Here is a 27608-nt window from a genome sequence, read left to right on the forward strand (position 1 = left end):
CCATCCATTGCTCACCAAGACCCTCCCCTGGAGGGTAAGAGCGGGTCAAAGCCACAGTCCCTCAGAAGTGAGGGGTTGGGAAACACAGCCCCATCTGAGATAAAACTCAGGAGGAAAGTGCTTCCTGGCAGCCTGACGGCTTGGTCATGGATAGTGTAAAAGTGAGGAGTGGACAGAAGCTAGAAACAAAGGAGGGGTGTTTGATTGCCTGTCGGGGAGAACACAGAGTTCTGACACTAGAGACTAGGTAGCTGGGTGACAGCATTGTCACCCCTCCCCTGCATGCACATACACATATATGCCTACACATGCCATAACAATTCACCCCAGTAAGCTAAGAAGCACCATCCAGTGGAGAACAGAGCTGTTACTCTAAGCCCCACCCAACTCGGCCAACTATGCTCTTGATGAACCCAAGTCTCTTCACCTGCTTAGTTTACAGACTATAAAGTGTTTCACAATTTGATTGGGAAACCAGATGTAATTTCAATTGTATTTCATTCTGTTTGCTGGTCCTTTTATTCAATTTTTTTCTCTTTCTTTTCTTATTCTTGAATATAGAAAGAGAAACAATTTATTTTTATTAAAAAGATTTTTCTTTAAATTTTTCTGCTGTATTTTTTACTTTTTTGTAAATTTTTTAAATTCTATGTTACTTTCATCATTTCATTGTATTCTCTTTTATTGTATTCATTTTTTCAAATTTTCAAACATTTTCCTTTTTTCTTTTTTTTTTCTCTTATGTTTCCTTTTTTCTATAATCTATCAAGCTTCTTTCAACAACCAGACCAACACACCTAGGATCTAGCAGCTTTTATTTGATTTCTTTGTGTTGTTTTTAATTTTTTAATTTTATTTTTACTTTATTAATTCGTTTTCTTCCTTCAAAATGATGAAATGAAGGAATTCACCCTAGAATAAAGAACAGCAAGAAATGATAGCCAGGGACTTAATCAACACAGATACAAGCAATATGTGTGAACCAAAATTTAAAATCACAATAATAAGAACACTAGCTGGGGTAAAAATAGATTAGAATCCCTTTCCGCAGAGATAAAAGAAGCGAAGGCTAGTCAGGATGAAACAAAAAATGCTATAACTGAGCTGCAATCTTGAATGGATGCCACAGTGGCAAGGATGGATGAGCTAGAGCAGAGAATCAGTGTTATAGGGGAAAAACTTATGGAGAATAACGAAACAGAAAAAAAAGAAAAAAGAGGGAGACTAAGGCAAAGAGCATGAAATAGGAATTAGAGAACTCAGTGACTCATTAAAAAGGAACTTCAGAATCATAGGGGTGCCAGAAGATGAAGAGAGAGGAAAGGGGGTAGAAAAGTTATGTGAGCAAATCATAGCGGAAAACTTTCCTAACCTGGAGGACACAGACATCAAAGTCCAGGAAGCACAGAGAACTCCCAATAGATTCAGCAAAAACCAACCATCAACAAGGCATATCACTGTCAAATTCACAAAAAACTCAGGCAAGGAAAGAATCATGAAAGCAGCAAGGGACAAAAAAGTCCTTAACCTACAAGGGAAGACAGATCAGGTTTGCAGCAGACCTGTCCACAGAAACTTGGCAGGCCAGAAAGGAGTGGCAGGATATATTCAGTGTGCTGAATCAGAAAAATATGCAGCCAAGAATTCTTTATCCAGCAAGGATGGCATTCAAAATAGAAGGAGAGATAAAAAGTTTCCCAGACAAACAAAAATTAAAGGAGTTTGTGACCACTAAACCAGCCCTGCAAGAAATTTTAAGGGGGACTCTCTAAGGGGAGAAAAGACGGGAAAAAAAAGAAAAATTACCAAAACAACAAAGACTAGAAAGGATCCAGAGACCACCACTAGTAACTCCAACTCTACAGGCAACACAGTGGCAATAAACTCATATCTTTCAGTACTCACTCCAAATGTCAATGGTCTAAATGCTCCAATCAAAAGGCATAGGGTAACAGAATGAATAAGAAAACAAGATCCGTCTGTATGTTGTTTACATGAAATCCATTTATACATAAAGATACCTTCAGATTGAGAATAAGGGGATGGAGAACCATCTATCATGGTAATGGTTGCCAAAAGAAAGCCAGAGTAGCCATACTTATATCAGACCATCTAGATTTTAAAATAAAGACTGCACCGAGAGATGAAGAGGGGCATTATATCATAATTAAGGGGTTTGTCCACCAAGAAGACCAAACAATTGTAAATATTTATGCTCCAAACATGGAGGAACCCAAATATATAAATCAATTAATCACAAACATAAAGAAACTCATTGATAACAATACCATAATAGTAGGGAACTTCAACACCCCAGTTATAGCAATGGATAGATTATCTAAACACAAAATCAACAAGGAAACAATGGGTTTGAATGACACACTGGACCAGATGGACTTAACAGATATAGCCAGAACATTTCATCCTAAGGCAGAATATGCATTATTCTCCAGTACACATGGAATGTTCTCCAGAATAGATCACATACTGGAACACAAATCAGCCCTCAACAATTACAAAAAGATTGAGATCATACCGTGCATATTTTTAGACCACAACACTATGAAATTCAAAATCAAACACAAGAAAAAATGTGGAAAGATAACAAATACTTGGAGACTAAAGAACATCCTACTAAAGAACAAATGGGCTAACCAAGAAGTTAAAAAGGAAATTAAAAAGTACATGGAAGCCAATGAAAATGATAACACCACAGCCCAAAACCTCTGGGATGCAGCAAAGGCAGTCATAAGAGGGAAGTATATAGCAATCCAGGCCTTCCTAAAGAAGGAAGGAAGGTCTCAGATACACAACCTAACCTTACACCTCAAAGAGCCGGGAAAAGAATAGCAAAATAAACAAATAAAAAAGGAGAACAGATCAGTGAAACCAGGAACTGATTCTTTGAAAGAAGTAACAAAATTGATAAACCCCTAGCCAGTATGATAAAAAAGAAAAAGGAAAGGACACAAATAAATAAAATCAAGAATGAAAGAGGGGAGATCACAACCTATACAGCAAAAATACAAACAATAATAAGAGAATATTATGAACAATCCAGGGCTTCATAAAGAAGGAGGGAATGTCTCAAATACACAACCTAACCTTATACCTGAGAGAGCTGGATAAAGAACAGCAAATAAAACCCCAAAACAGCAGAATAAGGAAAATAAAAAAGATTAGAGCAAAAATCAATGATATTGAAATCAAAATAAAACAGTGGAACAGATCAACAAAACTAGGAGCTGGTTCTTTGAAAGAATTAACAAAATTGATAAACCCCTAGCAGGACTGATCAGAAAGGAAAGGACCCATGTAAATAAAATTATAAATTAAAGAGAGATCACAACCAACACCACAGAAATACAAACAATAAGAGAATATTATGAGCAATTATATGCCAACAAATTGGGCAATGTGGGAGAAATGGCTAAATTCCTAGAAACATACAAACTACCAAAAGTGAGACTGGAAGAAATACAAAATTTGAACAGACCCACTGCCAGTAAAGACATTGAATCGTGGCACAAAAACAGACACTCAGATCAATGGAACAGAATAGAGAATCCAGAAATGGACCCACAAACCTATGGCCAACTAATCTTTGAGAAACCAGGAAAGAATATCCAATGGAATAAAGACAGTCTCTTCAGCAAGTGGTGATGGGAAAACTGGACAGCAACATGCATAAAAATGAACCTGGACTGCTTTCTTACACCATACACAAAAATAAACTCAAAATGGATGAAAGACCTCAATGTAAGACAGAAAGCCATCAAAATCCTCGAGAAAGCAGGCAAAAACCTCTTTGACCTTGGCCGCAGCAACTTCTTACTCAACACATCTCCAGAGACAAGGAGACAAAAGCAAAAATGTGGCACAAAAACAGACACATAGACCAATGGAATAGAATAGAAACCCCAGAACTAGACCCACAAATGTATGGCCAACTAATCTTTGACAAAGCAGGAAAAAACATCCAGTGGAAAAAAGACAATCTCTTTAACAAATGGTGCTGGGAGAACTGGACAGCAACATGCAGAAGGTTGAAACTAGACCACTTTCTCACACCATTCACAAAAACAAACTCAAAATGGATAAAAGACCTGAATGTGAGACAGGAACCATCAAAACCCTAGAGGAGAAAGCAGGAAAAGACCTCTCTGACCTCAGCCGTAGTAATTTCTTACCTGACACATCCCCAAAGGCAAGGGAATTAAAAGCAAAAATGAACTACTGGGACCTTATGAAGATAAAAAGCTTCTGCACAGCAAAGGAAACAACCAACAAAACTAAAAGGCAACCAACAAAATGGGAAAAGATATTTGCAAATGACATATTGGACAAAGGGCTAGTATCCAAAATCTATAAAGAGCTCACCAAACTCCACACCTGAAAAACAAATAACCTGGTGAAGAAATGGGCAGAAAACATGAATAGACACTTCTCTAAAGAAGACATCCGGATGGCCAAGAGGCACATGAAAAGATGCTCAATGTCGCTCCTCATCAGGGAAATACAAATCAAAACCACACTCAGATATCACCTCACGCCAGTCAGAGTGGCCAAAATGAACAAATCAGGAGACTATAGATGCTGGAGAGGATGTGGAGAAACGGGAACCCTCTTGCACTGTTGGCAGGAATGCAAATTGGTGCAGTCACTCTGGAAAACAGTGTGGAGGTTCCTCAGAAAATTAAAAATAGACCTACCCTATGACCCAGAAATAGCACTGCTAGGAATTTATCCTAGGGATACAGGAGTACTGATGCATAGGGGCACTTGTACCCCAATGTTCATAGCAGCACTCTCAACAATAGCCAAATTATGGAAAGAGCCTAAATGTCCATCAACTGATGAATGGATAAAGAAATGGTGGTTTATATACACAATGGAGTACTACATGGCAATGAGAAAGAATGACATATGGCCCTTTGTAGCAACGTGGATGGAACTGGAGAGTGTGATGCTAAGTGAAATAAGCCATACAGAGAGAGAAAGATACCATATGGTTTCACTCTTATGTGGATCCTGAGAAACTTAACAGGAACCCATGGGGGAGGGGAAGGAAAAAAAAAAGAGGTTAGAGTGGGAGAGAGCCAAAGCATAAGAGACTCTTAAAAACTGAGAACTGAGGGTTGATGGGGGGTGGGAGGGAAGGGAGGGTGGGTGATGGGTATTGAGGAGGGCACCTTTTGGGATGAGCATTGGGTGTTATATGGAAACCAATCTGACAATAAATTTCATATATTGAAAAAAAGCAAAAATTAACTATTAGTACCTCATCAAAATAAAAAGCTTCTGCACAGCAAAGGAGACAACCAGCAAAACTAAAAGGCAACTCATGGAATAGGAGAAGATATTTGCAAATGACATATCAGATAAAGGGTTAGTATCCAAAATCTATAAAGAACTTATCAAACTCAACACCCAAAAAAACAAATAATCCAGTGAAGAAATGGGCACAAGACATGAATGGACACTTCTCCAAAGAAAACAGATGGACAATTGACACATGAAAAAATGCTCAGCATCACTCAGCATCAGGGAAATACACATCAAAACCACAATGAGATACCACCTCACACCTGTCAGAATGGCTAACATTAACAACTCAGGCAACAACAGATGTTGGTGAGCATGCTGAGAAAGAGGATCTCTTTTGCATTGTTTGTGGGAATGCAAGCTGGTGCAGCCACTCTGGGAAAGAGTATGGAGGTTTCTCAACTAAAAATAGAGCTACCCTACGACCCAGCAATTACACTACTAGGTATTTTTCCAAGGGATAAAGGTATGCTGTTTCAAAGGGGCACATGCACCCCAATGTTTATAGCAGCACTATTAACAATAGCCAAAGTATGGGAAGAGCCCAAATGTCCATCGATGGATGAATGGATAAAGAAGATGTGGTATATGTATACAATGGAGTATTACTCGGCAATCAAAAAGAATGAAATCTTGCCATTTGCAACTACGTGGATGGAACGAGAGCGTATTATGCTAAGTGAAATTAGAGAAAGACAAATATCATATGACTTCACTCATATGAGGACTTTAAGAGACAAAATATATGAACATAAGGGAAGGGAAGCAAAAAGAATATAAAAATAGGGAGGGGGAAAAACATAAGAGGCTCTTAAATATGAAGAACAAACAGAGAGTTACTGGAAGGGTTGTGGGAAGGGGGATGGGCTAAATGGGTAAGGGGCATTAAGGAATCTACTCCTGGAATCATTGTTGCACTATATGTTAACTAACTTGGATGTAAATTAAAAATTAAATTAAGTTAAAAAAAAAAAGGGAAATTGAATCAGTAATCAAAAATGTACCAACAAACAAGAGTCCAGGGTCAGAAGGCTTCCTGGGGGAATTCTATCAAACATTTAAAGAAGTTATTACCTATTCTTTTGAAAGTGTTCCCAAAAAATTGAAAATGAAGGAAAACTTCCAAACTCATTCTATGAGCCCAGCATTACCTTGAATCCAAAACCAAAGACCTCACTAAAAAAGAGAACAGACCAATTTCCCTAATGAACGTGGATGCAAAAATTCTCAACAAGATACTAGAAAATCAAATAAGATACTAACAATGATATATTAGAGGAATTATTCACTGCGATCAAGTGGGATTTATTCCTGGGATGCAGGGGTGGTTCAATATCCTCAAATCAATCAACATGATATACCACATTAATAAAAGAAAGGATAAGAACCACATGATCCTCTCAACAAATGCAGAAAAAGAATTTGACAAAATAGAGCATCCATTCTTGATAAAAACCCTCAAGAAAGTAGGGATAGAATGATCATACCTCAACATCATTAAGGCCATATACAAGAGACCCACAACTAATATCATCCTCAATGTAGAAAAACTGAAGGCTTTCCCCCTAAGGTCAGGAACACACAGCGATGTCCATTCTCACCACTGTTGTTCAAGATAGTACTGGAAGCCCTAACCTTAGCAATCAGACAACAAAAAAGAAATAAAAGTCATACAAATCAGCAAGGAAGAAGTCAAACTTTCACTCTCCACAGACGACATGACACTCTACATGGAAAACCTGACAGACTCCACCAAAAAACTGCTAGAATTGATACATGCATTCAGCAAAGATACAGGATATAAAATCAACATACAGAAATCGGTAGCATGTCTATACACCAATAATAAAGCAGCAGAAAGAGAAATCAAGGAATCAATCCCATTTACAGTTGCACCAAAAACATTAAGATATTTAGGAATAAATTAACCAAAGAGGTAAAAGATCTGTATGCTGAAAACTACAGAATGCTTATCAAAGAAATTGAAGAAAACACACGTGGAAAAACATTCCATGTTCTTCCATGGATTGGAAGAAAAAATATTGTTAAAATGTCAATACTATCCACCAAAGTAGTATTCAATGCAATCCCTTTCAAAATAACACCAACATTCTTCACAGAGCTAGAACAAATCTAAAATTTGTATGGAACAAGAAAAGACCCTGAAGAGCCAAAGTAATATTGAAAAAAGAAAACCGAAACTGGAGGCATTCACAATTCCAGACTTCAAACTGTATTATAAAGCTTTAATCATCAAGACAGTATGGTACTGACACAAAAACAGACACATAGATCAATGGAACAGAACAGAAAACCCAGAAATGCATCCACAAACATATGGCAAACTGATCTTTGACAAAGCAGGAAAGAATATCCAAAATCTATAAAGAACTTATCAAACTCAACACCCAAAAAACCAAATAATCCAGCAAAGAAATGGGCAAAAGACATGAATAGACATTTTTCCAAAGAAGATATCCAGATGGCTAACAGACACATGAAAGGATGCTCAATATCACTTGTCATCAGGGAAATACACATCGAAACCACAATGAGAGGGGCGCCTGGGTGGCTCAGTCAGTTGGGCAGCTGACTTCAGCTCAGGTCATGATCTTACAGTTTGTGAGTTTGAGCCCCACATCAGGCTCTGTGCTGACAGCTCAGAGCCTGGAGCCTGCTTCGGATTCTGTGTCTTCCCCTCTCTCTGCCTCTCCCCTGCTCATGCTCAGTCTCTATCTCTCAGTAATGAATAAACGTTAAAAATAGAAATTTTTTAAAAATTTTAAAAAATTAAAAAAAAACAACACAATGAGATACCATCCCACACCTGTCAGAATGGCTAAAATTAACAACTCAGGAAACAACAAATATTGGTGAGGATGCGAATAAAGGGAAACTTTTTTACACTGTTGCTGGGAATGCAAACTGGTGCAGCCACTCTGGACGACAGTATGGAGGTTCCTGAAAAAATTAAAAATATAACTACCCTATGGCCCAGCAATTGCACTACTAGGTATTTATCCAAAGGATATAAAAATTCTGATTCCAAAGGGCAATGTTTACAGCAGTGCTATCAACAATAACCAAATTACACAAAGAGCCCAACTATCCATTGACTGATGAATGGATAAAGATGTATATATACACAATGGAATATTAAGCAGTGATCAAAAAGAATAAAATCTTGCCCTTTGCAACAATGTGGGTGAAACTAGAGTATATTATGCTAAGTGAAATAAGTCAGAGAAAGACAAATATCGTAGGATTTCACTCATAAGTGGAATTTAAGAAACAAAACAGATGAACATAGGGGAAGGGAAGGAAAAATAAAATAACATAAAAACAGAGAGGAAGGCAAATCATAAGAGACTCTTAAATACAGAGAACAAACTGAGGGTTGCTGGAAGGGGAGATGGATGAGGGTGGGCTAAATGCGTGATAGGCATTAAGGAAGGCACTTGTTGGGATGAGCACTGGGTGTTATATGTAAGAGATGAATCACTAAATTCTACTCCTGAGACATAACTACATTATATGTTAACTAACTTGAATTTAAATTTAAAGAAAAGAAATGGAGACCATTGGAGAATAAAAATTTTAAAGAAAAGAAAGAGAAAAATATTAGCAAACTAAATCCATCCATATAAAAGAATTATGCACAATGAAGAAGGGAGATTTATCCCAGGAATGCAAAGTTGTTTTAACATTTTAAAATTGTTCATCTTAATACATGATATTAATAGAGTGAAGGATAAAAACCACAAGATCATGTCAATGGATGTGGGAAAAGTATTTGAAAAAGTCCAACATCCATTTTCTTATAATTTTTTACTGTTTATTTATTTTTGAGAGAGAGAGAGAGAGAGTGTGTGTGTGTGTGTGTGTGTGTGTGTGTGTGTGTGTGTTGTGTGTGTGTGAGTGTGAGCCGGGGAGGGGCAGAGAGAAAGGGAGACACAGAATCCTAAGCAGGCTCCAGAGTCTGAGCTGTCAGCACAGAGCCTGATGCATGGCTCAAACCCATGAACTGTGAGATCATGACCTGAGCTGAAGTTGGATGCTTGACTGACTGAGCCACCTAGGCACCCCTCTAACATCCATTTATGATAAAACTTTCAACAAACTAGGAATAGAAGAGAACCTCCTCAACGTGATGAAGATCCAGCAGTTAACATACTTAATGGTGAAAGAATGAATAGTTTTTCTATAAGACCTGGAACAAGTCAAAGATGTTGTCACCACTTCTGGTCAACGTGGAGGGTCTAGCCAGTTAAATAAAGAAGGAAAAAGAAATTAAAGGCATCCAGGTTGGAAATAAAGAGTAGAACTGCCTTTATTCACAGATGACATAATCCAGTATGTAGTAAATACCAAAGAATATAAAGAACCCTTTATGTCACTCTCAATCGTTCTCTCCCTCTCCTAACAAATCAGTTTACAAAGATCATAGGATGCAAGGTAAATATATAAAAATTGCCTGTATTTTTATATATTAGCAATAAGCAATCTAGAATAAAATCAAGAGAATCATTCCAGTCATAATAGCATCAAAAAAAAAACTTAGGAAATTAAGAAGTGCAAGTCGTGTATACTGAAAATTACAAAATACTGCTGATAGAAATTAAAGAAGATCTAAGTAAATGGAAAGATGTTCCATATTCATGGATTTGAAAACAATATTGTCAAGGCTGCAATTCTCTCCAAATTATCTATAAATTCAATATTGTATCTATCAAAATCCTTTCAGGCTTTTTTTTAATTGACAGACTAATCCTAAAATGTATATGGAAATGCAAAGGACCTAAAATAGCCAGGGGCGCCTGGGTGGCTCATTCGGTTGAGTGTCCAAGTTTGGCTCAGGTCATGATCTTGCAGTTCGTGAGTTCCAGCCCCATGTTGGGCTGTGTGCTGGCAGGTTGGAGCCTAGAGCCTGCTTCAGATTCCATGTCTCCCTCTCTTCCCATTCCCCACTTGTGCTCCCCCCACCTCAAAAAGAAATAAACACTTAAAATAGCCACACAAAAAAAGTACACTATCCAATTTCAAAACTTCCTATAAAGCTACAGTGATGAAGACTGTGTGGTTATGTAGGTCAATAGAAAATAATTGAGAATTCACAACTAAATCCTTATTTGTATGCCAAATTGATTTTCAACAAAGCTACAAAGATAATTCAGTGGGGGAAAGGATAGTCTTTGAATAAATGATGCTGTGACAAATGAATATCCACATGCCACAAAAAAGTAGACATTTACCTCACACCATACACAGAAATTAACCCAAAATAGATCATAGACCTAAATGTAAGAGCTAAAACTATAAAACTTCTGAAGAAAATATAGCAGAAAACTCTCTGTGGCTGAGGAGAGTTCTTAGATACAATTTAAAACATGATTTATAAAAGAAAAATTGATAAATTATAATTCATTTTTTTAAGTTTTGCCTTTGAAACATACAATTAAGAGAGAAAAAAAGCAACAGACTAAAAGAAAATACTTGCAAATTATATATCTGATAGAAGCATTGGATCCAGAATACATGAAAAATTTTTACAGCTCAGTAAGAAGACAAAATGACACAATTGAGAAAGTAGACATGTTTGAATCAACATATTACTACAAAAGATACATGAATGGCTAACACACACATGAAAAGATGCTTAACATTACTGGTCATATGAAAATTAAAACCCCAAAGGAATACCACTTCACACTTACCAAAAACGCTATAATAAAAAAAGATATTAAGTGTTGGTGAAGATTAGAACCTCTTCTAATAAGACTTTGTCTCTTAAGCACTATGAGATTAAGGGAGATTCCCCTCTTTTAAGTCTTCATTCTAACTTCCCAGGCTCTCATACATAGCCCCAGAACTCAGCAAGTATCATTTAGTATAGTGGACACTGTGGCTGCACCACCCAGGTCCCTCTGTAGGTCTGAAACACTCATTCCCCAAGCTGCCACAAGTATTACCAGCTGAAGGTTCACAGCTGTATTCCCCTTCTGGGGATTGCACTTGACTAAAGAAAGGTTACGCCTCAACCTCAGGGACAACCTGCATCCAATGACTCATTAATTTAAGTCCAAAGATTCAACTCTTTCACCTCAACTGAAGACTATCTTTAAATAGCTATTACAGCTTCAGAGCTCCCTGCAAGATTGGCTAAGGCCAGTTTTGCAACTGTATGTATCACCATTCAACAAGTTCTACCATTCCCTCGTTCTTTTGCTCCCTCAAAGGTGTTGAGACGACTCCCCAATAAATCTCCAAATGCAAACCTCAGATTTAGTATATGTTTTCTGAGGACCACAACTTGCAACATGGGTAGAGACCCACCTCATGGACCACACCTGATTCTTAGACCACGTCCAGAGCCTGTAAATGCTACCATTGGGGAAGGGGGGTGGGGGAGGAGATGGCCACTCACCTCAGGAGAGCTCCTCCCTCTCTGGAATTCCTATTCACCTAGTTCTTGTTGCTTTCACAGTTCTCATATGTCTTCAAACATACTACTTTTTAAATTTTTCCATATTTTTCTGGTTGTTGCAGGGTGGGTGGTGGAATGCCACAACCTACCACACCCCATCCAGAAGCAGAAAGCTCTAGACACAGATTCTCAAAACTCCAAATGTGTGGATATTGAACTGTAGTCCAAGAAGTTATTTATCTTATTTATATTACTTATATATTGTTAAATTTGCTGAAATTTTTATTGTCAAATGTAATGAAATATTTCATGTACTCTTAAAAATAATATGGATTCTTACTGTTCAATGTAATGCCCCTTATATTGTCATGGGACCAAGCCTGTTAATTGTTTTGTTCAAATCTATATCCTTACTGATTTTTTTCTACTTGAACTGTTTCTGAAAAATAGTAAAATTTCCCATCACTATCATAAACTTGTCAATTTTCCTTGTAATTCTCTCCATATTTGCTTTATACATTTTGGACCAATGTTGTTTGATGCATTAAGTTTAGAATTGTTCTGACTTCCTGGTGAAATGAAACTTGAAACTTTAATGATTTTTGTTATCTCTAGTAATGTCTTTGCTTCTACTTTTACTAATATCAACACAGCTCTACCATCTTGCCTCTTTCTTCTGCAATTCATTATTTATTCAGATGGTTAAGCTCTTCTACTGGCTGCTGAATGGTGAACACTGAAATTATTTCTCCTCCAGAACTATATTCCCAGATGGTATGAATATATGGTTAAACTAGCATTAATACATGTCATCATTTTATCAATCACATAATAGAACAAAGTATCCAGGTATCCAAATACGAATTTACTGAGTTCAAAAAGCATATAAAATATTAGATGCTTGATCACTTCATTATTGGAAACTCACTTATTTTTTGATTGGAAGACAAGAAAAAATATGCTTCAAAGAAAAATAGTTAATAAACAACTTCCAATAGATATGAAGAATTGCAATATTTCAGAAATATTATAAATAAGAAATATTTTAGCTACAAAGCATCTCAGCCTTAATTTTTAACTAAATAAAAGACCTATTCTATACATCCTGCACAAGACAAAGGCAACACTTTACTGGAGATATTTCATAGCCTCCTCCCACTCTGTCTTCAGGCCCTCTTCCTCTAAGTTGTACCCCAACTGTAAACATAAAGTAACTGTAAGGCTTTTTTGTCTGAAGACATTACACACATGTGCTTCTGTACAATATATATTTTATATGAACTTTTAACCACACATTTGTGATTTTTCAAAATGGAGGCATTCATAACAGCACAAAATGAGCTTTATAGAAAGACATTAAATAATCCCCATAAGCCTTGGTAAGAATCCAATAAAATCAATTTTTGCTAAAACCTGATGTATATCGGTACACTTGTAGGGTGGCAAACATGAATAACCACATAGGCCCTATTGGCAATATTTGAAATGACTAAAGTAATAAACCACATATGGTTTCCAGTGCTATTCATAATCTAGGATTTTAATTCTGCATGATACTAAAAATACACAAGTATTATGCTGGATATTTTGGCACCTAATCTCTCAATTTCTTACATATTATTTCTGGCATGGGAATAGTAGTAAGCCAAACATAGAGGCTGCAATTCTGTCAAGCTTGCTCCTTTTTCAATATTCCTATGGAAGCTTCATTAGACTTGTCATTCATTAAGCCTACATGTTGGCTAATATGTACGATAATTAAGTCCTGTCTCAAGTTCCATTTCCAAGGCAACAGCATCAGGCAGCCAAGTTTTATTGAATGTAACAATTGTTTCTATGACCACTGGAGGCTTTGTAGCACAGCCGCATTTTAGAACAGTATTTCTCCAAATACAGAAGTTGCTTAGTGTTAAAAGCTCCACGCCACTTTTGTCTTATAAAGTGTACTGCATGTTCATTTTTCATTCCACCTTCAATTAGTGCTAGAGCAACAAGCACTGGGGTTCTCCCAAGACCTGCACCACAGTGAACATCAATACAACAACCAGGTTCTTCACGAAATTTAATGTTGACAAGACTTAACCAGTCCTCAACAATCTGGTTAGATGGTGATGAACCATCATCAAAAGGCCAATCCAGGGGCGCCTGGATGGCGCAGTCGGTTAAGCGTCCGACTTCAGCCAGGTCACGATCTCGCGGTCCGTGAGTTCCAGCCCCGCATCAGGCTCTGGGCTGACGGCTCGGAGCCTGGAGCCTGTTTCCGATTCTGTGTCTCCCTCTCTCTCTGCCCCTCCCCCGTTCATGCTGTGTCTCTCCCTGTCCCAAAAATAAATAAACGTTGAAAAAAAAAATTAAAAAAAAAAAAAAAAAAAAGCCAATCCAGCACCTGGATGCCTTCTTTCTCCACAAGAGCAGTGTTGTAGGTTGCTTCACATACTCTTACTATTGTAGTAACTCCATATTCCTTAAGTTCTTCTATAAATTTGTTGAAGGTTGCACTGGTTGGACTGTGTGTAATAAGAAATTTCATGTTCCTGTATGTGACTTCCACCGGGGCTGGCCGGTTCATTGGAGCCATGTTAATTTAGTTAAAATATTCAATATGGTTACGAAAAAATGTTTTAAAGTTTTGAATACAGAAATTATGTAAAGCAAACAAAGTATCCTTTAATATATCCCACTGGAAATTCTCAATGATTTAAATATGTAATAGAGAGTAACAGGAAATGAAATGAACCTAACAGGAAATAATCCCTCAGTTCAGTATACTGAGTCCATGGAAAGGATGTGCACCCAGGTTTACCCCATCCAGGTCAAAATTCTTGTAAAATGCTCCGATGATGTCAACTGTGCACTTCTGTGCCCAGGATAAGGGCTCTTATGGAGGTTTCTTGGTGCAGTAGTATGAATCTCTCCAGTTCACTTGTCCTCATAAAGGTTGTGCTGTGCCTGGCAGTAATCTCTGGGGCCCTTCAGAAACTCCATAAATGTGTGACCAAGAATACCACAGAAAGGCACCCGTTTACTCATTAAAGACTGTGGCTTAATCATACAACTGTTCCCGTGGAGGCGACACAGGGGGCAGCGGTGGCCTTGACTGCAGGGCAGGAAGCTGCAGTGGTTGTCCTGGGGCAGCAGCGACTGGACACCTGGCTCTACTATGCGCCAGCCTCCAAGAAGCCAATCCGCAGGCATTCAGGTGTTCTTGCATTGCAAGAGCTCACTTTCACAGCTGATGTGACGTGTGCTCGTCTCCACCAATCACGGGAGCGGGGAGGGGCACAAGAAGCTGCCACAAGAAGCTTTGAGCGTGAGGCCTTCCTCACAGCGGACCTCACTACCAGTGCTGGTTGAGGAAGAGAGGCATGGGGGACCTTGAGCTTCCTTCCTCTCCCTAGGAAGGAGGTGGGAGGGACACGGGAGGATGTGAGGGGATGGGTGGGGGTGGGCGTGAAACAAATCCTGAAAGAAGCTGAAAAGAGACACAGAAGTGGACTATGATGGGCAGGAAAGGGAAGGTACTGGAGGAAGAATCCCATCCATTCCATTGACTTTGACTGATAAACCTTTTATCATTTGTTTCATGTTTTAGCTGGCTTTTGGGAACACGTTGCTAGATTTTTTTCTTTAATCCAGTCTGACAATATTAGTTTTTTACCTGAAGAAAATTAATTTATGTTGTTGTATTATTTTACATTGTTAATTATTGCTATATTTGCTGTTTTTGCTCTCGTTTTGTGCTATTTGACATATTTATCTCTTTTTTATCCTTCTTGATTTCTTTTGGATTAAGGTTTTTCTCTTCTAAATCCATATGCTAATTCCTCTACTGTGTTGGAATGTTGTGATTGTGGTTCAAACTTCTCAGCAATTATTATAGTTTAGACACTCTTCTAAATCTAAATGGCTTTATGTAAATTCAAGTGGTACAACAACCATATAAATTACATATTCTTTATTTCCATATCTCTGATTTAAAAAACAAATAAAACCTAGGCGCAGAAAAGTTTTTTCCCCTAAGTTACATAGTAGTAAATGTCAGGGCTGATATTTGAATCCTGAAATTCTGGCTCTAGAGTCTAACTCTCTAATATATATGTGTCCTATCATATATTTTATTTTTATTCTTTTACTATTTAAATAGCTTAGAAGAAGTCAAACATTCAAAATCCTTTCTCATGTCTTGAAGGAATTCAACATGGTGTGTGTATATATATATATATATATATATATATATATATATATATATAAAATATACACACACACACACACACACACACACACACACATACATACACATACATATATTGGTTTTTTTCTTTGGCAGAGAAAGAGTGCACATGCACGTGAGTAGGGGAGGGGTAGAGAGAGAATCCTAAGCAGGCTCCAAGCTGTCAGCTCAGAGCCCAATTCAGGGCTCAATCTCATGAGCCATGAGATCATGACCTGAGCCAAAATCAAGAGTTGGATGCTTAACCTAGTGAGCCACCCAGGCACCCCTCAACAGCTTTAAATATTAATATTGTCAAGCATTTTTTAACCCCACAAATTACAATGTTTACAAAAAGTCTTTGCTTAAATTTGCCCAATATAAGTGATCAGTTTCTACGTTCACTATTCCTTCCTTGCATCTCTACTCTCTCTTACAAGGTTATTTTTTTTTATCCAAGAGCATCTTTTATCCAGCAGCATTTCCAAAAGCTTTAATAAGTTTTTTTTTCTAAAATTCTCTTACTTGGGTTTCATTCTTAATAGTTTTGATAGGTATTTAATTTTACATTGACATATATTTTATTAGCCCTTTGAAGACATTCCTTGTTTTCAGATTTACTCTGTAATAGCCATAGAATTCTCTAAAATGTCTAGTGTTTGATGGGGTACTTGGGTGGCTCAGTCAGTTAAGCATCTGACGTTTGATTTCAGCTCAGGTCATCATCTCATGAGATCAAGCCCCACATTGGACTCTGTAGGAAATAAGCTTAGGAATTCCCCAGGCTTACACCAATGGGTTAACAAGGCATAAAGAAGTACAAAACCATAAGATGCTCTCACCCAAGTTTGGGTAAACAAGATTAGCACCCCAGAATAGGGAGGTACAAAGGCTCTGCACCCCCAAGAATAGAGAGGGAGGAGCAAAGGCTCCAGAATAGAGAGGGGCACAAAGGCACCCAATACAAAGGTATAAGAGGTAAGCAAGTTTAGGCGTTTAGGGTGGAAGTGCCCCCCAATTTAGTACTTTAGCAGAAAGCTGCTTTCACAGAAGGGAAAGACCAAGTCAGGCAAACAGATAAATTGGACTATAGACCACTGCACTGCAGGCGAAGCAGCCCAGAATGGAGATGGTTAACAAAAGAAAAGGTGCCTTGTTAACCCTGAGATTATTTCCCCTGTCTTATCCCCTTGGCTACCTAAGATAAACAGACGTGGCACCTCCTATCTGCTGTTATCAACCATCTGCCCATCTGCTCAGCACCAGGATTTTGTTTTATATTGACCCAAACCCAACCCCTTATATATTCAAAACCCCCTTTTCCCTCACATCCACAAGTTAATGTTCCCAGTTTCTTTGTCTCTTTGTACACGCCCATCACGTTTGTAATCCTTCTGATCTTAATAAACAGGGCAAGGACCCTTATTCGGGGCTCTTGTCTTCTCCTGGACATTAGCCATCTCTTGTTTTTCATCCTCTATCCTGCTCTTTTGCTGGCCCAAAGAGAACTTTAGAGTTAGAGTCCTACAACAGGGCTCTAAGCTGACAGCGCAGAGCCTGCTTGGGATTCTCTCTCTCTCTCTCTCTCTCTCTCTGTCCCTCCACCATTCATGCTCTGTCTCTCAAAACTAAACATTTAAAAATCAACAAATAAATAAATATCTACTTTTTGAGCATAACCATGATACCAAAAACAGTACAAAAAAGAAAACTATAGGCCAATATCCCTGATGAACATATATGTAAAAATCTTCAACAAAGTAATTAGCAAACCACATTCAATAATACATTAAAAAGCTCGTTCACTATGATAAAGTAGAATTTATTCAGGGGATGCAAGAATGGTTCAATACTTGCAAATCAATCAACACAATACACTACATTAATAAAGATAAAGGATAAAAATCATATGATCATCTCAATATATGCAGAAAGAGCACTTGTCAAAATTCAACATCTGTTCATGATAAAAACTCTTAAAGTGGATTTAGAGGGAATATACTCAACATAATAAAGACCATTTATGGCAAATCCACAGGTAACACCATCTTTAATGCTGAAAAATGGAGAACTTTTCCTTTAAGATCAGGAATAAGACAAGAATGTCCACTCTCACCACTTTTATTCAACATAGTACTGGAAGTCTTAGCCACAGTAGTAAGACAAGAAAAAGAAAGAAAAGACATCCAGACTAGTAAGGAAGAAGTTAATCTGTCACTTTTTGCTGATGACATAATATCATACATGGAAAATCCTGAAGATTCCACCAAAATCTGTTAGAATAAGTGAACTTAGTAAAGTTGTAGGATACAAAATTAACACAGAAATCTGTTGCATTTCTATATACCAATAAAAGAATAGCAGAAAGTGAAATTCAGAAAACAAGTCCATTTAAAATTGCACCAAATAGGGGCGCCTGGGTGGCGCAGTTGGTTAAGCGTCCGACTTCAGCCAGGTCACGATCTCGCGGTCCGTGAGTTCGAGCCCCGCGTCGGGCTCTGGGCTGATGGCTCAGAGCCTGGAGCCTGTTTCCGATTCTGTGTCTCCCTCTCTCTCTGCCCCTCCCCCATTCATGCTCTGTCTCTCTCTGTCCCAAAAATAAATAAACGTTAAAAATAAATAAATAAAATAAAATAAAATTGCACCAAATAGAAGGAAATACCTGGGAATAAATTTGACCAAAGAGGCAAAAGATCTATACTCTGAAAACCCTAAGACACTGAAAAAGAAAACTGAAGATGATACAAACAAATGGAAAGATATTCCATACTCATGGATTGGAAGAACAAACATTGTTAAAATATCCATACTACTGAAAGCAACTACATTCAATGTAATTCTTATCAACATCAACAGCATTTTTCACTAAACCAGAACAAATACTAAAATTTGTATGGAACAACAGAAGACCACAAATAGCCAAAGCAATCTTGAGAAAGAACAAAAAAACTACAGATATCAAAATCCCACATTTCAAGGTATGCTACAGACCTGTTATAATCAAAATAGACACCTAGATCAATGTAACAAAACAGAGTCCAGAAATAACACCACACATATATGGTCATGTAATTTATGACAAAAGAGGCAAGAACACACAATGGGGAAAAGATAGTCTCTTCAAAAAATGGTGCTGGGAAAACTGGACTGCTACATGCAAAAGAATGAAACTAGACCACTTTCTTACACTTTACACAAATATTAACTCAAAATAGATTAAATGCCTAAATGTGAGGCCTGAAACCTATAAGTACTAGAAGAAAACATAGGTAAGTAGTCTCTTTGACATCAATCTTAGAAACATGTTTCTATATATGTCTTCTTAAGCAAGGGAAACAAAAGCAGAAATAAACTATTGGGAGAATACAGAAATAAAATGCTTTTGGGTGCCTGAGTTGCTCAGTTGGTTAAGCATCCAACTCTTGATTTCGGTTGAAGTAATGATCACACAGTTCATGAGATCAAGCCCCACATCAGGCTCTATTCTGAGAGCACGGGGCCTGCTTGGGATGTTCACTCTCTCTCTCTCTCTCTCAAAATAAATAAACATTTTTTTTAAAAAAAGCTTTTGCACAGTGAAGAAAACCATCAACAGAATTAAAAGACAACCTACTGAATGGGAGAAGATATTTGCAAATGATATATCCTATAAGGAGTTAATATCCAAAATATATATTAAAAAAAAAAACTTCTACAACACACACACACACACATACACACACACACACACACACACACACACAACACACACACACACAACACACACACCAAATAATCCAATTTTAAAATGGGCAGAGGACCTGAACAGGTGTTTTTCCAAAAAAGACATACAGATGGCCAACAGACACCTGAAAGCATGCTCAAATCACTAATCATCAGGGAAATGCAAATCAAACCCACAATGAGATATCACCTTACACCTGTCAGAATGGCTAGTATCAAAAAGACAAAAAATAACAAGTCTGGCAAGAATGTGAAGGAAAATAAACCCTTGAACACTGTTGGTGGGGATGTAAACTGGTGCAGCCACTATGGAAAACATTATGGACATTCCTCAAAAAATTAAAAATAAGAATATCATATGATCCAATAATTCTTCCTTTGGGTATTTATCCAAAGAAAATGCAAACACTAATTCAAAAACATATATGTGGTCCTATGCTTATTGCAGCATTATGTACAATAGCCAAGATATGGAAGCAATCTAAGTGTCCAATGATAGATGAATGGATAAAGAAGAAGTGGTATATATATGCGATGGAATATTACTCAGCCATAAAAAAGAATGAGATCTTGCCATTTGTAACAACATGGATGGACCTAGAGGGTATTATACTAAGTGAAATAAGTCAGATGGAGAGAGACAACTACCATGTAATTTCACTTATGTGTGGAATCTAAAAAACAAAACAAACAAAGAAAGACTTAAATACAAAGAACAAACCAGTGGTTGCTAGAGAGCATATGGGAAAGGAATGGGTAAAACAAAGGGGATTAAGAGGTACAAACTTCCAGTTATAGAATAAATTAAGTCATGAAGATGCAAAGTATAGCATAGGGAATATAGTCAATAATATCATAATAACATTGTATGGTAACAGATAGTGCCAACACTGTTTTGTGAGTCATGTATAGAAATGTTGAATCAATATGTTGTCCATCTGAAGCTAATATAACAATGTATGCAACAATATAACAATATATGTTAATTAAACTCAAAATTTTTTAAAGCAGAAACAGACCCATAAATACAGAGAACGAACTGGTGGTTTTCAGAGGGGAAGGGAGTGGGGGCATGGGCAAAATGGGTGAAGGGGATTGAGAGGTATAGACTCCCATTCATTCCAATTATCGAATGAGTACGTCATGGGGATGAAATGTTCGGCAGAGGGAATATAGTGAATGGTATTGTAATAGCATTGTATACTGACAGATGGTAGCTACAATTTGTGGTGAACTATATAACATACAGTTGTCACATCACTATGTTGTACACCTGAAACCAATATAGCATTGTGTGTCAACCAAACTTCAAGAAAAATAAAATGTCTAGGATTTGTTTCCTGGCCTATGCATGGCCTACAATAATAAAGCTCAATTTCTTCCTTCTTTCCTCTTCCTTCCCTCTTCTCTCTTTTCTTCCTTTTTCCTTTCTTAATTTCGTCTATAATAACTCAGTTCACTAGATGGAGTGGAGCAAGGCAGTTGTCTGTACAGGGGTTCAGAGGATACTAGAGTCTGGGGTTGGGGGAGTAGGGCTTTCAAGCAACAGTAGGGGTGGTAGTAGCAGCCTCATACAAAGCCCAAGCAGAGTGGAGAGGACATATACGTAAGTATTTATCCAATAATAATACATTGGGGATAATGGGGATCAGTTCTCACTGTCAGATAGGAGTTACAAATACAGAAAGGGAGAAAAGTAGAAATAACTCTAGGATTTTGAATTGGAATTGGTTGTATCTGTGTGAACTCTTAACACAGAGGAAAGAGTTATGGTGATACAGATGTGTGTGTGTGTGTGTGTGTGTGTGTGTGTGTGTGTGAGTGAATTCCCCAGCTTCATCCACAGAGAGCAAAGACAGCCTGAAACAATGACATCCCACTAGCAATGAGAACAACTAGCACTCATATCATGGTTTCTTAATACCATTCTCCATTAAAAGGAACCAAGTCTCCTTAAAGAAATGGCTGGTTTCAGAGCTAAGGCAGGAAAAATACAAGAGTTGCCTGGAACATACCTTGTTATGACAGCAAGAAAGTTTTCAAAGAATGATAGGAATATGCCAAAAGGACAGAGAAAACAAACCAAGGGAGTTTAAAGAGACCTAAAGAGACCTAAATGTTACGTGGATGGGATCACAACTAAATGTAATGTGGATGGGATCTTGGAAGAGAAAAAGGATGTTAGGGTTAAACCAGTGCAATGTGAGTAAAGTATGAAGTTTAGTTAATGGTAAAGTACCAATGTTGGTTCCTTAGTTATGACTAAAGTATCATAGAAATAGAAGATGTTAACAAAGGGGGAACTAGGTTAGGAATATGCAAGGAACTCTATAGAACCATTCTAAGATCTGTAAAAGCATAGAAGCCAGTTTTAAGGGCTCGCATTGGTCATGATTTTATCAATGCACTGAATAAAATAGATACCCTTAAGTCTATGCTGATACACTAAATAGAAGCAAACACTTTGCCTTACAGTAGAATGCCAACTAATAATGTAACAGGAATGGTAGAATTTAAAAAGCCCTATATTTAGCAATCATTATCATAATTATTCATTTAGCAAAAAAATATCAATAGATGCTAGAACTAGTGGGTGAAAGTTGATAAGGAATGGGATATTTATTTACATTCCAAATTACCTACCACAAAAAAACCAATTTGTTAAAAAAGAGAGTGCTAAACTTGGCAGGCATCCCTTAATCAAATGAACAAAATTAACATGACTAGTAATGGAACAAACTGAATTGTGTACCACCTGATAGGAGGATTGCAAGGAACATAGCATCCCACCTGTGATATTCCTGACAAAAAATATGTTAATGGAATTTTATGATGAGGAAAAATCTGACAAATCCAAATGGAAGGATTGAAATCAAGGGTGTCAGCCATGGAAGTCAAGTAAATGCTGAAGACTGTTCCAGGTTGAAGGATATTAAAGAGATAATGGCAACTAAATGTAACACATTATTATAGATTTGGATCCTTTTGCTTAGAAGGACATCATTGGGACAACTGGAAAAATCCGAATTGAGTCTTTTAATTGTATAGTAACAATGAATCAATATTAATTTTCTGATTTTGGTGATTATATTGTGGTTTTATGGGAGAATATCCTTATTCATAAGGTATCATATCCTAAAGTATTCAGAATTGATAAGGCATATGTCAGCAACTTGCTTGCTTTTAGTTCTGGCTGGGGGTAAGGAGGACAGGAGGATATATATTTTTTAATTTTTTAATGTTTATTTATTTTTGAGAGAGAGAGAGTGAGAGTGCAAGCAGGGGAGGGGAAGAGAGAGAGGGAGACACAAAATCTGAAACACGTTCCAGGCTATGACCTGTTAGCACACAGCCAGACATGGGGCTCAAACTCACAAACTGTGAGATCATGACCTGAGCTAAAATCAGACACGTAACCAATTGAGCCACCCAGGCACCCCAGGATATTTTTTAACATTCTTGAATCTTCTCTGCAAGTTTGAAATAATTCCACATAAAAAAAATATCTTAAGTATTATTTTAAAAGACTCAGATCACAGATCCTTGCTGCTTAGAATCTTGCTCTTTGTGTTTGCCTCTGGGGACTTATTTTATAGGTTTACATTTTTAAAAGGTTTTTAAAATATTTTTGCTACCATTGTCATTTATTTTGTAGCTCCCTCCCCCCAAAATTTCAGGTTATGGCAGACTGGCAGTGTCCCCTGTGTTCCATTTTCCCCATGTTTAGTACTAGCATTCCCTTACTTTTTCACTAGACATCACCACCAAGTTAGAGACTTCATTTCCCAAGTTCCCTTACAGCACGGTGGGGCCATGTGATTAAATTCTGGTCAATGGACCATGGACAGAAATAATGGTGCCACTTCCAATTTATACTCCTTTAAAAAGTGCACACTTGTTCCCCTGCCCCTTTATTCCTACTTGCTAATTGGGAAATGTTAAGAAATGGAGCAGTTGCCTTGACCCAGTGGAGGAAACCACAGGAGAACCTGGTAGAGCCACCTACTATCTTAAGACTACTTATCTCTAGACTGTTCCTTGAGAGAAAAATACACTTCTGTCTTGGTTAAGCCACTGTTATTTGATCTCTGCTAAAGCACTATCCTAACAAAATTTAAGTACAACCTGACTTGGTGGAAAGGCAAAAGAAGGAAGAATAAAGACTCAAAATCACAATAAAACACCTTTGATGCTGGCCAAGATAGAGTAAGCTCACCACAGGATTTCTCTCTGATCCTAACCGAAGAGAATACAAATATCAACTATCTGAAGACACTGAAAAGTAAGCAATAGCAGAGAGATTGTGTAAGGAAGTCAAAACTTGAAGAATGACTGGCATAGTGATGAATTTACTGGTGAATTTATTCCTCCTCTTGCTTTGACCTAAGGGCAAATCTTTCTATCCAGAGAACCAGGAAAAAGGTCCCTTGTGAGCTGGACAATATGAAGAGAATGCCCTTTGTTCCTTTTTTTGAGCCTCCCTGGCGTGCCCCAAGGCCAGCAGCAGTCATGAAGCTGTGCAGGGTTGGCAGCAGCAGCAGTAGTGGTGGTGGTGACATTGTAAACACCTAAGACCCGGAGAGACCCTGTCCTCGTGGCCAGAGAAACCAGGAAAACAGACCCCTGTGGTCAGAAGAATGGGAATAATATCTGTTATTTTATTCTGTCTTGTCCCTCACTGCTTTGCTCCAAGTTCAGCCCATTCATGTGGAACTTTGAGACATCACAATGAGCCAAAACTCTAGAAAAAAAAAATCATGGCTTTATAGCTAGAGGACTGGGAATAGGGGACTAAAGAATGAGGGAGAAATTCTAGTAAGAGAGCTGGAGAAAGTAATCTAATTCTATGTATGAGTCAATACAAATCTCAAGTTTACTCCCCAATTGGACATGTGAAAACACAACCTTTGAGAATTGAATTGACATCATAGCTATTATCTACAGAAATAAAGAACTTATATTCTTGGGGCACCTGGGGGGTTCAGTCAGTTAAATGTCCAACTCTTGATTTCGGCTCAGGTCATGATCTCACAGTTTATGAGATCAAGCTTTTCATTGGGCTCTGTGGTGACAGCATAGAGTCTGCTTGGAAACTCTCTCTCCCTCTTTCTGCCCCTCCCCTGCTCATGCTTGCTCTCTTTCTCAAAATAAATAAACTTAAAAACATTTTTTTAATGTTTATTTATTTTGACAGAGAGAGAGAGAGAGACAGAGCATGAGCAGGGGAGGGGCAGAGAGAGAAGACACAGAATCGAAGCTGGCTCCAGGCTCTGAGCTGTCACTACAGAGCCCCACGCGGGTCTCAAACTCACAGACCAGGAGATCATGACCTGAGCCAAAGTCAGATGCTCAACCAACTGAGCCACCCAGGCGCCCCTAAATAAATTAACTTAAAAACAAAAAAGGAACTTGTATTCTGAACATCAAGATCTAGCTTGCTTTAAAAAAAAAAATCAACATTTTCCAGATGATTTTAACAGGACCCAGAGTTTCACACTATTCAAAATGCCCAAGGGAGAGGGGCCAACATGGCGGAGAAGTAAGAGGATCCGTACTTCCCATGTCTCTCAAAGAAGGGCTGAAGCCAAAGGACTTTGAACCCCAAGAGTCTGGGAGGAAAAGAGACTGAGTCTACCAGGGAGAAACTGGGACAACCTGATGGGCTATAGGTGGGTGAATGCGAAGTGGGGGAGATAAAACTGGAAGTATAGGCACAGAGGGGAGGGATCCACTTCTGTGCAGAGACAAAGAAGAGAAAGCGCGGCTGGGGAAGCATAGGACTGTATCTGGACTAGAGAAAAAACCTCAGACTGGAACGGAGAGAGATCCCATCTCTAACTCCAGGTTAGAGGATCTCTAACTGCAGATCCCATCTTCTGACTGGGGCTGGCTGCCCTGTTGGGTGCATCCAGGGAGGAGGGGAGCCACCTTCCGTTCGGTGGTAGATCAGGGGCACAGTCTGAAGCAGCAGAAACAGGTCCCCTCCCCTGAAGTGCTGCAGCACAGGGCAAAACCAGCCAGGACCGCATATCGGGAGGTGCTTCCCCAGTACCGGGGAGCATGAAGTGGGAGTTTAATTCCCAGCCACGCACCGGGGCAAAGGAGTTGGCTGACCAAGACAGATAGCACAGTGAGGATGGCTCCAAAGGAGTGATTTGGGACACCCGGTTGTGGAGGAAAGAGTGGGGTGTCGCATTTTTCTTGCCGCCACCACCAAGGCAGGGCCTTAGGGATTGGTAAGCAAGGCCCACAGTGGAGGCTGGACCAGCCTACACCCCACTGCACTGGGTAACTGCATAATCTACTGGAGCAGGATAGACACTATAGACCCAGACGCGCCCCCCCCCCCTCCCCAGACCAGCGCTGCTTCATTGCCTGGATTAATTCTAGGACAATTCTTGCTATATAGATATATTCTCCCTTCCATTTCTCTTTTCTATCTCTTCCCTCCTGTAGGCTGGTTACTCTGGTTATTGGTTTGTTTAAACAGACATATTTAATCCATTCTCTTGATAGATGTTCTACACCTCCTTCTTTACATTCCTTTCTCTCTCTCAGGAATAATCAAGCCATATAGTTTCACTGTCTGGGCAACTTTATCTTCATTTCCTTTTCCCCTTTCTCTCTCTCTCTGGATTAAGCCTTTTAGTCTCTCTGCCTGGTCAATGTTTATTTTTTCTTTTTCCCCACCCCTGTCATTTCTCTGTTTATATGTGCTCTTCCATCAGCACCGCCTCCACCCTGTTCTTTACTTGTAGCTGGTGTTTCTGGGCTTTTTGCTTTTGGATTGTTTTTAGTTTTTCTTTTTTTGTTTGTTTGTTTATTTGTTTGTGTGTTGGCATGTTTTTATTCCTATTTGTCTGTCTGCTTCTTTTCCTTTCCAGGGCTACTTCAAGGAACAAATCAAAGCAAACCTGGTGGAGTGTCCAAAAAATTACTATGAGTAGGGAAATAAAATAACCAAATAACTTTGGCTCAGGTCATGACCTCATGGTTCCTGAGTTCAAGCCGCGCATTAGGCTTTCTGCTGTCAGCACAGAGCTGGTTTCAGATCCTCTGTCCACCTCTCTCTCTGCCCCTCCCCTGCTTGTGCATGCATGCACTAAGATAATAAAATAATAAATATATATATATATAAATATATAATACAACACTATTAATTTGTTACATACTAGAGACAAAAAAGTACTCCAAGGGTGTTGCAGGTATGGGCTTCAGGTGAGTTAGACTGTACTTTGGGAAAGCCTATCATTTTAAATATTGATTGGTGATGATTGGACGTGCATGGAATGATCTTTTGAGAAAACGCAAGTGGCAGTGTAGGAAGCTTTGGGGGAGAGGTTCCAGACAATTCCAGTCCCTAGGAAGCATACTGGCTTCCACAGAAAAAGATAACATTAGGGCCACCTGGGTGGTTCAGTCAGTTAAGCACAGCATGTTTAAGATTCTCTCCCTCTCTCTTTTCCCCTCCCTGCTTGAGTGCTCCCTCTCTCTCAAAAATAAATTAAAAGAAAAGATAAAGACAAAATTAGCAACAAAATTTTCCTGATATTAATTTAAAAGGTACTTTCCCTTTAACCATTCAGGGCTCAAAACATTCTTATTTTGTATCTGTGGTAAAAACAATGTGTTGGATGTCTCCCCACATATACTTTTCCCCATTTTCTAAGAAAGATGAGGCAGACAGAAAGCAAATAGTCTAAGGGACTGTATTCCTAGCTTTTGTTTTTCTGATATGTAGACCCCACTCTGCTTTGTTCATTGGTTTGCCTGAGGTAGTAGGACGGGGGAGGGGGAGCAAGGGTAAAGGATGAAAGTGCATGAACAAAGTTTTTGGTTTAAAACACGCATACCTTAACTGGAAATCAGTCCTTTAGCAGAAAGATATTCCTCTTCCACAGCACATGCAACTCAAGCACGGAAGCA

The 27608-nt window shown here is 38.4% G+C and overlaps 1 protein-coding gene across 1 annotated transcript; it reads right to left on the reverse strand.

The window, feature by feature from the left end:
- Positions 1-12850: 12850 nt before the first annotated feature.
- LOC122483245 (protein tyrosine phosphatase type IVA 1-like) lies at positions 12851-15117 on the reverse strand. Its single transcript, XM_043579990.1, has 2 exons — positions 14136-15117; positions 12851-13894 (listed from the first exon to the last, which is right to left on the reverse strand). Exons 1-2 carry the CDS (start codon positions 14325-14327, stop codon positions 13562-13564), a joined length of 525 nt encoding a protein of 174 aa, XP_043435925.1. The 5' UTR covers positions 14328-15117; the 3' UTR covers positions 12851-13561.
- Positions 15118-27608: the final 12491 nt, after the last annotated feature.

Source organism: Prionailurus bengalensis, chromosome D1 (genome assembly GCF_016509475.1).
Source record: "Prionailurus bengalensis isolate Pbe53 chromosome D1, Fcat_Pben_1.1_paternal_pri, whole genome shotgun sequence".
NCBI lineage: Eukaryota > Metazoa > Chordata > Mammalia > Carnivora > Felidae > Prionailurus > Prionailurus bengalensis.

Bases quoted from the DNA above. Each gene is read 5' to 3' on its own strand.
- LOC122483245 (XM_043579990.1), bottom strand. From the start codon at position 14,327: ATGGCTCCAATGAACCGGCCAGCCCCGGTGGAAGTCACATACAGGAAC. The intron at 13,895-14,135 runs GTGCTGGATTGG...TGCGCCATCCAG, and splicing joins TGGAGAAAGAAGGCATCCAG to GCGCCCCTGGATTGGCCTTT.